We start from the raw sequence: 14,977 nt of genomic DNA, 5'->3' as shown, positions 1-14,977 counted from the left end.
GAGATGAATAGGATGTTCTCTGAGATTCGAAAATGCATTTGCACTTCTTAATTTATCCCGTCGAACCCCGTTCAGTGATAAGTTCCAGCAAGACTCAATTGAAATGACCGGCGATCACATTCGTGGGAAGGTCCAACGAATATTAAGAGATCAAGTGCGCAAACTCCTGGCCTGTGGTATCGAAGTAAGTTATGATCGAATTCGCTTACGCTCAACTTGATTGGTAGAAAATAATTATGGTTTGGGATTTCTATTGGCTCAGATTTTTTGGCAGCAGGGGGGGGGGATTAGAGGGTATATTCTGCTTCAAGCACTCAGCTTAGTACAATACAATTAGTAAAATGACAATTTAGATTGAATTGACGAACGCTTTCATAAAAGTCCTATAAATTGAGTTACGCTAAATGCTACCTGATTTATGGTAGCATAGTTCTATCATAACCCATCAGGGTGACAACAGAAATGATAAAAATTGCAGGAAAAATTGGAAATTTGTTGCATTTCATGAAAACCCATGGATTTTAAAGGGAAATTAGTTAAATTAGACGTCATTTTGTTCCAATTGCTTTCTACCACAGTTGGTCTTTCAAAAAAATTAACCAAAATAGCAATATAATGGATAATATCATAATATCAAGGCCCCATAAGTTTGAATTGGGCATAAGGGCCCATTAGACAGGCGCGAGAGAAATCAAAATTAGGATTCTACCTGGCGGAGAAAAAGAGAAAATCCTCCAAATCTCCTTCACCTCTATCACCTAAGCTTGCCTTCTTCCAAGCAGTTTCCAGTAACATGCATTGGGATTAATGCATAAGTTTCGGTTTTCACCACCAGGTAGATTCAAGTTGCCAGTTTGGCCATTTGGCCAATCATTACCAAGCCTAATGTTAAAATACCATTCGTTTAAAACTTAGCCTTGATAGTCTTATGATAATACTTATAAAATATAAGTTGGGTCAATAAAGTGCGTTTATTTAACTTCTCTTTGTTATAAACGTTTGTTTATATATTTATAATCCAAATAAACCTTTTTAATAAGATATTTAATAGGAAAAATGTTACACATATATAGAACAAATTAGGTTATTTTACGGTGATATAATTCATTTATACTTAAAATTATTTCATCAAAATGAACTTCATGATGGTGATTATTATATTTACAAATTGGTTCTACAAAAAGCAACCTCTTTTGAATTATAAAAACTTAACAAGCTTGGGAAATTAATATAAAGTTAGCGTTATAAGAATTTCTTTTAAATTATGAATGAGTTCAAAATAGTTTATGAATTTTCCTTTTTTTACATCATGTAATGAGAGCTACGCTTAGATTGGTCATAAAATATTATAGCAAAATAAAACCCTTGGTTAGAGCAAGATTCCTTTGAATACCTATAAAAGGCTAAAAACATTTATTCGTAAGAATTTAAGATAAACTAATATGGCCACAATTTTTTATCTACAGTATAATTAATTTATCATCTCTCGATTGAATGTAAATATAGCTTCATTTTCGCCCAGTATCGGAGACTAAAAATATTTGCCAATAACATCTATTTTAATTTATTGTGAAAAATTACGTAATGTATATGAATATTTAAAATTACTGAAAATGTGTATGCAAAAATAACCATGATAAAATAATACACTAGAATTCCACCAGTTTGGCGTCTGATGCCGATTTATTTTAATCCCTGGGTAGCGAGATCCGTTCAAGTCTAGTACACGGCCATAAACGCCCCCACGTGCAAACCACTCAAATCAGGGTGTTGCTGCGGACATTGAGGATGGTTTTCGTGGTGGGCTAGTTGATGAGGTTGGACCAGTCTTTGATCCATAGGTGGGGGTGGACCCGCTTCCATCGAATGGTGGTGCGGATTATGGTGTTTATGATTTTGATAAACCAATGCTTCTCTGACGACGATGTTATTGTGATCATGATGATGATGATGAGACAAGTGTTCCTGACTATGGTATATCATGGGTGGCGTTTGAAATTCCGAAGAATGCGGGTGTAACAACACTGTTTCGGAAGGTGCCGACTGCTGTGGGGTTGTTTGGGTTTGTTGAGATTGAGAATGTTGCTGTTCTTGCTGCTGAATTTGTTCAACTTGCGGATGAGGAATGAACTCTATTTTATTAGGAAACTGGGCAGGTTCAGGTTTTGGTCTCCGCGGTTTTCGTGGCTTATAGGGTACTTTGGCCGTCACTTCGCTATTAGCGGTGTGATGCTTGTCCATGTGTTCTTTCAGTTTGTCTCTTCTCGAACTCGTGTATTCGCAATTATCGCATTTAAATGGCTTTTCAGTCAAATGAATTCTTTCGTGACGTACCAAATGGCTTCTTTCGACAAAGCCCCTGCCACAAATGGCGCAAATATGGGCACGTATGGCTTTATGGGTTCTCATGTGAGCTTTTAGTTGACTTCTTTTAGGAGAGAAATATTCGCAATTGGGGTATTCGCAACGGAATGCGGTACCTGCGTGAATTCTCATATGAGAGACTAAATAGGACTTGTATTTCGTTGCAAAACCGCAAGTGTCGCAAAGAAATGGTCGATCTTTACGATGGCTTTGAACATGCTGATCCAAACCTGGAAATACATAATAGAAAAATTGGTACAAAAGTTTTTTCTAATAAATTAAAAAATGATTCTTCTTTACCAGCTTTCATTGAAAATCTCCTTCCACAAAGATCACACTGATAAGGTTTTTCCCCAGTATGGCACCTCATGTGAATCCGCAGATTCCATTCCGTACGACTAGTATATTTGCATTGGTCACATTTGAAAGGTCTCTCGTCAGTGTGCCTCATTCGATGTTTCAGCAAAAGTTGAACTCTGTCACAAGTGTAAGGGCAAGATTCGCAAGTGTAGGGGGGCCCCTGAAAATGCACTTTCATGTGAATGTAAAATTCCCTGTTCCAGTTGCAACTGTAATCGCATAGACTGCATTTGTAGATTATCTCTTTGGAATGAACTCTGGCCACGTGGCGTTCCAAACGTATGGCACTGTGTTCCACGTAAGAGCAATGGGGACATTTACCCCTTCCCCGGTAAGGTTTAGTCAACTGATCCATATGATCTTTTTTCATTTTTCTAACGACTCCAATATCACTATCGCTCGATGTATTGTGGTAATCACCGTCATCATTATTCTCCGGATTACTGTTCTCTCCCATACTATTTTCTTCAAACTGAATTAAATCTGATGGGATAGCTTCTTCAGTTACTCCGAAACACTTTCTGGGTCTACCTCTTTTTCTCTTGGGTGGTTCACCATCTGCTTTGGAAACGAGGGAAGAAATTTTCCTTGGTTTTCCGGCTTTTCTCTTTGCTTTTGGAGTAACTGGTGTTTCTGTTTCTACTATAACAAAAAGTAAATTACAATTCATTATTGATATTTAAAAATTTCATATCACGTACCATTATTTTCTTTTTCATCCCCTTCTTCATCTGCATCAGCATCCGCATCCTCTTTATCAGTTTCTTCATGAACATTCTTTTTATTAGCCAGCCTTTCTTTCTTCGAAGCTGTAGAGTTTCTTCTGGACTGCAAATCCGAGGATCTACGCGTCACTCTCTTGACTGGCCTTCCTTTCCTCGTACTCTTCCTAGTTTTTGTAGTAGGTTTGGGTTCTTCGTAGGAAACGTCGCTATCCGATGGCGCAGGGTCATCGTAAAAGTCTAAATATTGATAATCTTCTTCATCCACTTCAAACTCATTTAGTTCATTTTGTAAATCAGCGGCTATAGCGGATGCCCGCCTCTTTTTTTCATTTGGTGATGTTTTTGGCAAGGTGATCTTCAAGGGTGGCAATTTTGGAGGAGGTGGTGAACTGCTTTCAGTTTCCTCAGTCAGCGAAATAGGTTGAGTGATAACCTCCTCAGTCCGAGTTTTTATACTGGCATTGTCCTCCTCCTCTAATTTATCCATGGCTACAGCTACAGCCATATCCATGAAATTAGTATTGTCAAGGGTTTCACCCTCAGCTTCTAATTCAGTTTTTAATTGTTCGTAAATTAAAATTTTTTCACCCAAATTAATGTTATTTTCCTTTGCATTTGAGAGGAGGTAGAAAGTACATCTCGGGCTCTCTTCGTACAGTTTTTCTTCGTTTAGATGCTCAATTATGAACTCTTTGCTAATTTTATCCCATTCAACGAACGTGAGAAGTCTTTTAAGGTTTGGTTCTCTGTTTGAAACATCTTGGAAAACCCACTTGGCAATTATTTTCAGTACGTTTTCTTTGGGAATCTCGAGTTCTTTATCCCCGAAAAAGGCTTCCAAACCCTGAAGCTGCAACGTAAGAAACTGCCCTAACTCAATTAGTATATCTATTTGGCTATTTATAAAATCTGTTGCAATTTTTTTCAAGGAACTAATAGCTAATTTTTCCGCCATTTCTCTAATGTCAAGACAGTTTTCCAAGGTAATGAAGTTCATTAGAAAATCTTCGCAATATTTTTGTAAAGCTTCAAGCATTAAATGGTTTGACAATCTTAAAAGTTCTTTAACATTGTCATGGGCAATGGTTATGCTGCCACTATACATATAATTTAGTAGATCATTGAAAACTTTGTGGTTGTCACAGGATACGGCCAATTGCTCGCGCATAGCTTTATTTCTTTTCAAAACTGAATTGAAATAAGGGCTGCAAGCAGCCAAAACACTTCGGTGAGCGTGAAAGAGTTTTCCCTGAACATGCAAAACTACATCGCAAAATCTGCCATCCTCTCTTTGAGCTTGCAATTTCTGTGATAATGTTGCGGGATGATTTGGTTCTGAATACGTTACATATTCAGCAGCTGTCAAAGAATCCTTAAATTGATCTTCAGCCATTGTATTTATACTAAAGTAATCATTAGTTTTTTTTTATTTTTACAAAAATATCTGTGTAAAAAAAACGTTGTCAGTTTTTCATAGTTACTTATATTAAATATTTTTATGCATTACCCTTTTGCCCTTGGTATAGTAAAAAAAACCAATTCGTAGCTCGATTCCTTTATCCTTGAAATTAGGCTTAGCGAAACGCCCAAAGAACTTTTATGGCGGCTCCCCGCCGCACGTAAGGGATTTTAGATCAAAAATAACTTCGTATACAAAGTTTTTAATGTTCATGCTCCCATTATTAACACTTTGACACTCCGGAACGACGACTAAAATATATTTACCGTTATAAAATTTTGGTAAAAAGACATTAGGTGGGTTTCTATTTTGTTCAAATCGTTGTAACTCGCACTTTTTCGGGTCGGGGTTTAAGTAAGGGGAGTGACAATAAAATTTAATGCCTCCCCTCCCGGAAACGTCACCGTAACACGAAAATTGGTTAATTACTTTGAGTTTGTTTATAGTTTGCATTTAAGAAAGGGTTTCTGAAATAATTAAAAAACGGCACTGAACTTCTTATCTGTTAAATATTTTATTTGTTGAATTTTAAAACTAATACACATTTCTTAAGGTCCAACCCCTTCAACATAACTAAGTGGAGGGGGGTCTTATAAAGCGTGTAATTAGAAAAATAAATATTGTTCATTTAGCGACAATCCCCTTTCGATATTTTTGCTTTGTCCGAAAAAAAGATTAATAATCTTCAGAAATATCGGTTCTTGGCCTCAGTTATAAAAATATAGAACTTCTAATAGAAATAAACGCGTGACAAAAATAACAGGAAAGAAAATGAATAATCCCGCCAGTGTTGCCAATGTTTGAGAGTAGAAATTCCCTCTATGTTCTTAAATTTTGACTATGTAAGTTTAGGAATAGAAACGTTTTTGTTGCCCCCAATTCTCTTGTTGCCCTGCTGATGGAGGTTTTTTAAGAGTGAACCTTACTTATCACCGACTCAAATAAGGAAGGTTCATCTTTACACTAGACATAGTTTTTCTATTTTATTTCAAGTGGATATGACTTCAGTCATATCCACTTTTGAAATAACTTTATGGGAAAAATTATATAAATATGTATATATCAATATCTAACATTCGAAATTAAAGGTCAGCATTATAGCTGTACGCAATAATCCACGTTTTAGTGGGTTATTTAACTACGACAATGAATTACGCGATTCAATGTTCGGTTATACTTATAATCTGGCATTATGTCCGTTACGTGTGTGGGTAAAATCTACCGGCAGGACGAGTAAATGAACGTTCGACACTTAAACGGTCCGGATCGCCAATGTAGTGACGGTTGTCATCCCACGTAGAGCCCGAAGGCTATGTGGCTTAGGCGTGATGACTGGGTTGCCTCGGTCTGGAAGGACGTATACTAACTCCTTTCAGCCTCGGTTAGATGTCTGGGTGGATTGCCTCGTTGTCGACGACCGGGTCACCGCCTGTCTCGTTGCCGCATACACCCGGACTTCACGTTTTTGGGAGAGCCGGCCGTTTCATAACGCGTCACTCGCGTACCCAGAGTAATTTTTTTCAACTCCCCTTCCTTTTTTTTAAAACTCGACTGTATTACTCCGGCCAACGGTCCTGACTGACGTCATTACACCCTTGACCACGGTACGCCCACGTGATAGCCATTTAGTAAGTACAATGACAACGCTCCTTTTTGTTTTATTAGAAAAAAATGCTATTACACTTATTATGAAAGGGCTAACATTTTTCGTTACACAGTGTCAAAAGAACCTACAACCACCAAATCCTAGTATTCTACATTAGCGTATATGAAAGCTGTATACGAAACAAAAACGTTACCATTACCGCCCATTCAGAATTCAAAAACATAGTTTTCTCCAATACCACCCATTCCCGATTCAACCAGATTGAAATTTCATTCCCAATTCAAAGTATTGCAACCATATTAAAATTTCATTAAAAACTCAAAATTAGTTTTATAATCTATTGATAAATTAATTATTAGTAAAATAATAAATATTAATTAATAATAATAAAAATAAGATATCAATTTGATTTCCATCATTCCATCGGTATTTCCACGAAGTTCTCTATACTAGCATAGGTTACAAAATCCCACGTCCCAAAGCTTCCCATTGAAATAAAGTATCTACGTAAGCACCCACACACTGTCAAGTATTGATATGGAAGCAGTGAACCCACCCGCGAAACACTATTCTCCATCTTATAATATTTCTTGGAAGTAATTTCCGAACCGCTTCTTTAATTTTGCTACATATCTAGACCCTTGGGCTCGTACAGTGTCTTGACAGACAGGAATTTGACTCATTATTATTAACAATCCGGCTATCAAGCAACATATCATTGGGATGGGTTTGGTAAGTTTTAACGAAATGAAAGTATGGCTCGATCTGACCTAGTCGTTGTCCTTCCTCGCAGATCCGGAAAGACGGCAGCGTAATTCCGGGGTCCGTCTATCGACGCAAACACCAAGATCGTTTGCGCAAACATATGGCCAGCCAGGCGTTGGTTTCGGCCATCTTCAAGAAAACGATCAACCTTGAAAAATTGAGAAAGTCCCAGAAGGTCGAAATAGAGTAATATACATTCAGAGTGCCCTTAGAAAAATTATACGCCCAGGCCAATAACGCCCTCTTGCTCAAAGCCGTGTCCCCTTACCTCCAGCCACCGATCTCGGCATTGACTGAGAACGTGGCCAGGAGAAGTAAAAGCTTCATCACTCGATGGCAGATGTCGCAACTCGTCACTATTTGAGATTGGTTGGAATGGAGTGACGAAAGTGATAAATTTTTCACTCGAAGGAAGAAACTAACGAGAAAGATCAAATCTACATCGTTGCAGGTTTGGAATTTGACATCGGGACCGTTCGCAAATTGCTTAACGCACTAGGGGGCTCTGTGCTGAGAACTAGATTGCGCAATAGCTTTGAAAATCAGTGCAGTGATCATTTTTCCAAATTGAAATACTTATGGTTATTATGTTACTCACCCTTACTGCGTTAAGTAAGGGGGAGTTAGTGTCAGAGCTACTCCGATACTCATTTATTAGGGCCATAATTCCGCCGGAGGTTGTTCATCTTGAGACGAGGGTTTTATTTCCGTGTGGTCTGTGAATTTCCTTCAATTTACAGATCTCTTGACATTAATAATCAGCTAGGCTAATACCCAAGGCACCACCTTACACCTAAGCTATCAAGTGACGTTTAAAGTCATTAATTCGGGTGACCTGGTTACAATGCGTACCGAAGCATCCTTTACTTTTGCAAACACCAAGAAACCGGTCAATTTCAAGGCCTCAATGTTGGTAAAGGAAACTTCGAAATCGAGGGCTAAAAGTGCCGGCTCTTTTCAGAAGACACTAACGCGTCACACCTCCGTTCAGAATATTTCTAAAGTTAATTCTGGGAGTATCGACCGCGATAACAGCAAGCAAAGTGACACTGAGATATGGGCGAGTGAGGTAGTCGATCACGTAAGCTTTATTAGGTGACTCTTGACCTATCCTTGAATTTTATTAGGGGTTCCCTGACCTTCCTCAAACCTTATCTCGTGCCCCTAAGTTTGAGCTTTATTACGGGTTTCCTGGCCTTCCTCTAACCTCGTTTCGGGCCCCTAAGTTTGAGCTTTATTACGGGTTTCCTGGCCTTCCTCTATCCTCGTTTCGGGCCCCTAAGTTTGAGCTTTATTACGGGTTTCCTGGCCTTCCTCTATCCTCGTTTCGGGCCCCTAAGTTTGAGCTTTATTACGGGTTTCCTGGCCTTCCTCTATCCTCGTTTCGGGCACCTAAGTTTGAGCTTTATTACGGGTTTCCTGGCCTTCCTCTAACCTCGTTTTGGGCCCCTAAGTTTGAGCTTTATTACGGGTTTCCTGGCCTTCCTCTAACCTCGTTTTGGGCCCCTAAGTTTGAGCTTTATTACGGGTTTCCTGGCCTTCCTCTATCCTCGTTTCGGGCCCCTAAGTTTGAGCTTTATTACGGGTTTCCTGGCCTTCCTCTAACCTCGTTTCGGGCCCCTAAGTTTGAGCTTTATTACGGGTTTCCTGGCCTTCCTCTATCCTCGTTTCGGGCCCCTAAGTTTGAGCTTTATTACGGGTTTCCTGGCCTTCCTCTATCCTCGTTTCGGGCCCCTACGTTTGAGCTTTATTACGGGTTTCCTGGCCTTCCTCTATCCTCGTTTTGGGCCCCTAAGATTGAGCTTTATTACGGGTTTTCTGGCCTTCCTCTATCCTCGTTTCGGGCCCCTAAGTTTGAGCTTTATTACGGGTTTCCTGGCCTTCCTCTATCCTCGTTTCGGGCCCCTACGTTTGAGCTTTATTACGGGTTTCCTGGCCTTCCTCTATCCTCGTTTCGGGCCCCTAAGTTTGAGCTTTATTACGGGTTTCCTGGCCTTCCTCTAACCTCGTTTCGGGCCCCTAAGTTTGAGCTTTATTACGGGTTTCCTGGCCTTCCTCTATCCTCGTTTCGGGCCCCTAAGTTTGAGCTTTATTACGGGTTTCCTGGCCTTCCTCTAACCTCGTTTCGGGCCCCTAAGTTTGAGCTTTATTACGGGTTTCCTGGCCTTCCTCTATCCTCGTTTCGGGCCCCTAAGTTTGAGCTTTATTACGGGTTTCCTGGCCTTCCTCTAACCTCGTTTCGGGCCCCTAAGTTTGAGCTTTATTACGGGTTTCCTGGCCTTCCTCTAACCTCGTTTCGGGCCCCTAAGTTTGAGCTTTATTACGGGTTTCCTGGCCTTCCTCTAACCTCGTTTCGGGCCCCTAAGTTTGAGCTTTATTACGGGTTTCCTGGCCTTCCTCTAACCTCGTTTCGGGCCCCTAAGTTTGAGTTTTATTACGGGTTTCCTGGCCTTCCTCTATCCTCGTTTCGGGCCCCTAAGTTTGAGCTTTATTACGGGTTTCCTGGCCTTCCTCTAACCTCGTTTCGGGCCCCTAAGTTTGAGCTTTATTACGGGTTTCCTGGCCTTCCTCTATCCTCGTTTTGGGCCCCTAAGATTGAGCTTTATTTCGGGTTTCCTGGCCTTCCTCTATCCTCGTTTCGGGCCCCTAAGTTTGAGCTTTATTTTGGGGTTCCCGGCCTACCTCTATCCTCGTTTTGGGCCCCCTATGTTTGAGCTTTATTAATTAATTTAAAACCGAATAAGGAGATTCAATTAGGGTGGATTCTCCCGAGGATGCCATACCGGGAGATTGCGAAACGGTCGAATTCAGCGACGAAGATGGTGAAGAGGAAGATGACGACGACGAATATGAAGAAGAAGAGGAAAATGACGACAATGTCTTGGACCATTCCCAAGACGACATCGAGGACGAGCAAACAGAAGAACCTCAGGCGGCGAAGGGAAAAACGACGATGCTTGTCATTCGACCAGATTCGGCCATGAATCGAATCACTGTCAGCCTGCCCAAGAGCCATTGGGGGCCGGGACCCCAGTCTAGAACCGCCCAGTTACTCGTCCGATGACGAGGATCTGAGAAACAAGGCAAGCACTCTAGTCGCGGTGGACGTGTACGCTAACCTCAGTCGCCCGAAAAGCCAAATGGATCGCAGTGTGGCGTCCTCGCACTCGTAAACCCTCCTTCAACAAAATCTTTGAAAGGATAAGCACCTTTATGTAATTAGGGTCGTGCTTTATTGTCCCTTTAAGAGTGACCCTGAACTTAAAAAATCGCCATCTTCTACTAAAACTACCACTACAATTATTGGAAAACTAGTGTACATTTTTCTTATTCTATGATTCTTACGTTAATACAGATTTATCGATTACCTTAGTAGAAACGCAAATGGTTTTTCTATTTTGTGATACCTTTATCTTTGTGTTGGAAATTAACAGTGTACTAGCACAAGTTGTCTGTGGATTATAGTTTTCTGGTTGTTGTTTGGCGATAATGCGGAATTGAATATTTCTAGTACTGCAGGGTTCCCACCAGGTCCCTAAAATACCTTATTTTTCTTCAAGGTCCCTAATCTACCCTAAAAATACGAGATTTGGTCTGTAAAGTAGCCTATTTTCATGTAATCCAGGGAATCCAACATAATCTTAAAATATGTTTATACATCTGCTCAAGGACAGTTTTCAAAATAATCAAAGCTGAGGATTAATGATAAAATAGTGTGAGTGCGACAAACTTGGAAACATTTTTAAATCCTAGGGCGGAATTTTGGAATTTAGTTAAAATAATTTGGTTTTAAATTGGTCCCTATTTTGAAAAATTTGGTCTAAATTTAATCTTATTTTTATCTCAAAAAGTCCCTTTTCCCCCTAATTTAATTCCAGATATTGGTGGGAGCCCAGCTAGTGGGATTTATTCATTCCTATCAGTGAAATGTAAAATCTCTTTGGGAGACGAAGTAAATTTCGATGCAATAAGGAAAACTTTCTTAGGTTAACGGTAATAGTGTATGGAGCTGTTGGTTCGCGTGGCATGAAGGGCTTGCCACCACCCTCCTACACATTGTAACCCGATCACCTGAATAAATGGCTTTAAAAGTCGCTTGATGATTTAGGCCTAAGGTGGTGCCTTGGGTAGTAGCCTACAGTAGCTGATTATTATTATTATTATTATTATTATTGTTTGGATATATCAAAAACATATCATAACTTGCATATTTTAAAGATATCTTAAAGACGTCCAAAAATTTCAAATCAATTTTCCTGGACCGAGATATTCACGACTTCACGTGATATCCAAAATGACATAGCGATATCGAATGCTACCTCGCATATATTCTGATGTGTGCTGTGCATTACATCATGGAGAAAGAAAAAGCCATTTAATATCATTCATAATAACTGTAGTATTTTGGAAAATATGAATTAATATTACAGTAGTTATTCGTACGTAATTGATTTTACTTCAATTATTTTTTGGTTAATTTTAAAATTTAGGCCCAAGTTATTTTTAAGTTTTTGGTTGTAGCATAACAGATAAGTTATTTTTAAGTTTTTGGTTGTAGCATAACATATTGAAATTCGCGCTTTTTTCTGTCAAAATTAACCAGTTGGCAAGCCAAAGTATACCTCTCCTCGTAAGAGTTTTCCGGTGATGAAAGTCAATGGCCCAGTGGTAAATAATCAGCCTACTAAAAATATGACCTGGAATAGATTCCTGGCCACGACCGTATTTTATATTAAAATTATAGGAAAAAGCTCAGTTACGCTGAGTAAAGAAGGTTATATATATAGGTAGCCCTGTGTCATTCGTTGCGGCCAATAAGGGACAGGTATTAGAGAAGATAGTACCAATTGAAAACGCACCAACTAGCATCGTACCTAATGGCATCTTACTAAGTGGCATCGTACCAAGGGACATAGCACTAACAAGGAGACGACCCGAGGTGTAACACACCGATTTTGTTCTAATCAGAGTCGGGCCGACGTCGGATTTTTTACGTAAATAACGAAGTCTGCCAGATAGGCTTTTTAAGGTCCAAATGTCCTAGGGGTAAACGAGTCGGCTGACTGTCGGCCGACCCTAAACTTTCTACAGTACACAACTGTAATCCAACTGTAACAGGATACGTAATGGACTCTGAAACAACGTTGGCCCGACTTTACATACGCCCAAATTGCCGACCCTTTAAAGGGAATATAACCTCTCGTATTTCTGTCGCCCTCCGAGGGTTCCAATATTGTCCGCTGCCTCCCATGGCTTTTCACACCTGCGGCGCTGACAATCGCTGATTGTGAAGGGAATAAAGGAAATTGATGGGGTCTTCCATAAAGAACGTGTTTGAGGTTCTATTCCCTTTAACAAGCCTACCGACTCTAAATAGATGAATGACCGACTCTGAAACAACTTCGGCTCGACTTTACATACGCCCGAATTGCCGACTAATTAAAAAGCACATCGACTGTAAATAGATGGATGACCCGACTAGGAAACGACTCTGGTCCGTTTTCACAAAAGCCTGAGTTGCCGATCCAATAGGCGCTTAAATAAAACATCTTCCCAGAAATTGCCAAGAAGTAATATTTCCGACAGCCAGGACTCATAATTTATTATTTATATAGTGCTTGGTGAAATATTAGAAAGCTGGAAACTTTCTCGAACGTAACATCAGTTTATTGCTAAGCCTTAACATGCCAAAAAGTTACCTGGTTAAAAGGAAACACTTGTTGCATACCGTAATGCGAAAGTAATACGTTTAGTTCTAAAGGAATGAGTTTTCATCTTTTTCCAAAAGATAATTTTATACGAAATGAATTAACTCTGCCTCCATGAGAAGCTTTAAAATTGCCTGGTATTATAAAAATATTACATATAATTTTAATTATTTATACCATAAGAGGATTATAATAATAATATTATTATCTACTTATACTTAGTTTTAAAAACATTATATATGTTACCTTAAAATATATTATCGAAAATAAACATTAGTATGTTCCTTATACACGTGAGCCGACGCGTTTCTTACCTGACGCAAAATTCTAATGAGGGCAAAAACGCGTTTCCAATATGACTTGGTGGCTAGCCATTCTAACCGTTTAACCGACCGACCGGAAATAGCTCCTTCCCAGAAGAATTTGGAGAGGGGAGTAGAAACCGAGTATCTTTTATTGAAGCGTCCATTACAAGCAAACCGAGGGTGAAGTGAACTACATCAGATTGTTGTATTTATATACCCCGTGCACCGCCAAAGCATTACAGGGGTTACTCATCACCTGTCCCGGCCGAGCCGTCGACCTGTATACAAAGATAGGAAATGCTTCCTAAATCACATACACACAACGGTATACACCCGTATACCTGCATCTCCTACTCACGACTCACTCGTGAGTTCGTCAAAATTCACAACGATATAACGCATTACGCGTTCAAGATCGTTGATCGTTTCGTTATCCAGATTGTGGAGTCCATTCTCGCGGATTGGTCTCCTTAACAAATGGTTCGTTCTAGGACAATTACGAACATAGTGCTCTGAGTCTGCTTCCAGAGCACCGCATATGCATTTGGGCGATGCAATATGACCCAAGTTGAACAGGTAGAGTGGGAACTTACCGTGTCCACTTAGGATTTGCGTCAAATAGTAATTCGTGTTGAAGCTACCATTGACCTTAGGAAAGTACCTCTTAGTTACCTTTCCCTTCTCACTCTCATCCCACGACTCCTGCCACCTTTTAATCACCAACTTAGTTGGCTTCATCTCCTTCTCCTCGGGAAGATCGGTTGCTGACTTTGCAAGAAAGTCAGCCCTTTCATTCCCTGCACACCCAGTGTGCGACTTTACCCAAGTAAAGTTGACTTGAGTCTCCATCCGTTTTAACACCTTACGGATATCATGGCATAAACCATGATTGTTTTTATGATTGCTTAATGCGTTAATAGCAAAAAGACAATCTGTAAAAACCGTTGCACCATCACCAGGACGTTGACCATGCGTCCTTAACCAGCAAATACCCTCATGTATTGCTAACAGCTCAAGAGAAAACGCACCCACCTTACCATTAATGCGAGTGACCTCATTGTACACTTCCACACCATCTCTGTACACAGCAAATGCCACTCCGGCACCCCGACCGGACAACGAACCGTCAGTAAACACCTCTATCCCATTGCCATTGGGTGAACTACAGCGGCATCATTGAATTTTATATTAATTTTGGTTGTGCCTGATAGACCTTGTCACGTAGATGCCGAGTGTATTTTTAATTTTGGCCGCAAATAATTATTTAATTTTTAATGTAATTTTAAAAATTTATCATATTTGGTAATTTTCACGTGTTTCGTTGTACTTATTTCCGTCGTGTGTTCGCCGACACCACAGTTTCGGTGTCCTAATAATTTCCATGTGATATTCCCGTACTTTATAAAATCAATTACAGTTTTTGTTCATTTTCTAGGTGTTTTGTATTTTTGGGCTACAAAGTGATATTCCCGTACTTTATAAAATCAATTACAGCTTTTGTTCATTTTCTAGGTGTTTTGTATTTTTCGGCCACAAACGCTTTTTTCTGGTTGATATTAAAAGTATATACTTGATGCGTAAGGCTTGGTACTGTCCTCTGGGTCGCGTTATAGATGGCCCATCGCTTTTTTTAGTATGGGGTTGGGGAGATTCGAAAAATAAAGCGCGAAAATAAAGATTTTCTT

General features: G+C 39.7%; 1 protein-coding gene across 2 annotated transcripts; it reads right to left on the bottom strand.

Annotated features, from left to right (window-relative positions):
- Positions 1-1,093: 1,093 nt before the first annotated feature.
- On the bottom strand, positions 1,094-5,430 carry LOC149941312 (uncharacterized). 2 transcript variants are annotated; one of them, XM_090177613.1, is made up of 4 exons: positions 4,957-5,430; positions 3,426-4,893; positions 2,665-3,363; positions 1,094-2,594 (listed from the first exon to the last, which is right to left on the bottom strand). In XM_090177613.1, exons 2-4 carry the CDS (start codon positions 4,840-4,842, stop codon positions 1,720-1,722), a joined length of 2,991 nt encoding a protein of 996 aa, XP_090033739.1. In that variant the 5' UTR covers positions 4,843-4,893; positions 4,957-5,430; the 3' UTR covers positions 1,094-1,719. The 2 variants fall into 2 exon arrangements, with proteins under 2 accessions (XP_090033739.1, XP_090033737.1); XM_090177611.1 differs by having other exon boundaries at positions 1,095-2,594; positions 2,665-3,366; positions 4,957-5,427.
- Between the last annotated feature and the right edge of the window lie 9,547 nt (positions 5,431-14,977).

This window comes from Leiobunum rupestre, chromosome 6 (assembly GCF_980474605.1).
Source record: "Leiobunum rupestre chromosome 6, qqLeiRupe1.1.hap1, whole genome shotgun sequence".
Taxonomy (NCBI): domain Eukaryota; kingdom Metazoa; phylum Arthropoda; class Arachnida; order Opiliones; family Sclerosomatidae; genus Leiobunum; species Leiobunum rupestre.
Note: the sequence above shows the minus strand (reverse complement) of the source record. Positions and strands in the feature narration are given on the sequence as shown.

Bases quoted from the DNA above. Each gene is read 5' to 3' on its own strand.
- LOC149941312 (XM_090177611.1), bottom strand. From the start codon at position 4,842: ATGGCTGAAGATCAATTTAAGGATTCTTTGACAGCTGCTGAATATGTA. The intron at 3,367-3,425 runs GTACGTGATATG...TTTTTGTTATAG, and splicing joins GGATGAAAAAGAAAATAATG to TAGAAACAGAAACACCAGTT. The intron at 2,595-2,664 runs GTAAAGAAGAAT...ATGTATTTCCAG, and splicing joins GAGATTTTCAATGAAAGCTG to GTTTGGATCAGCATGTTCAA.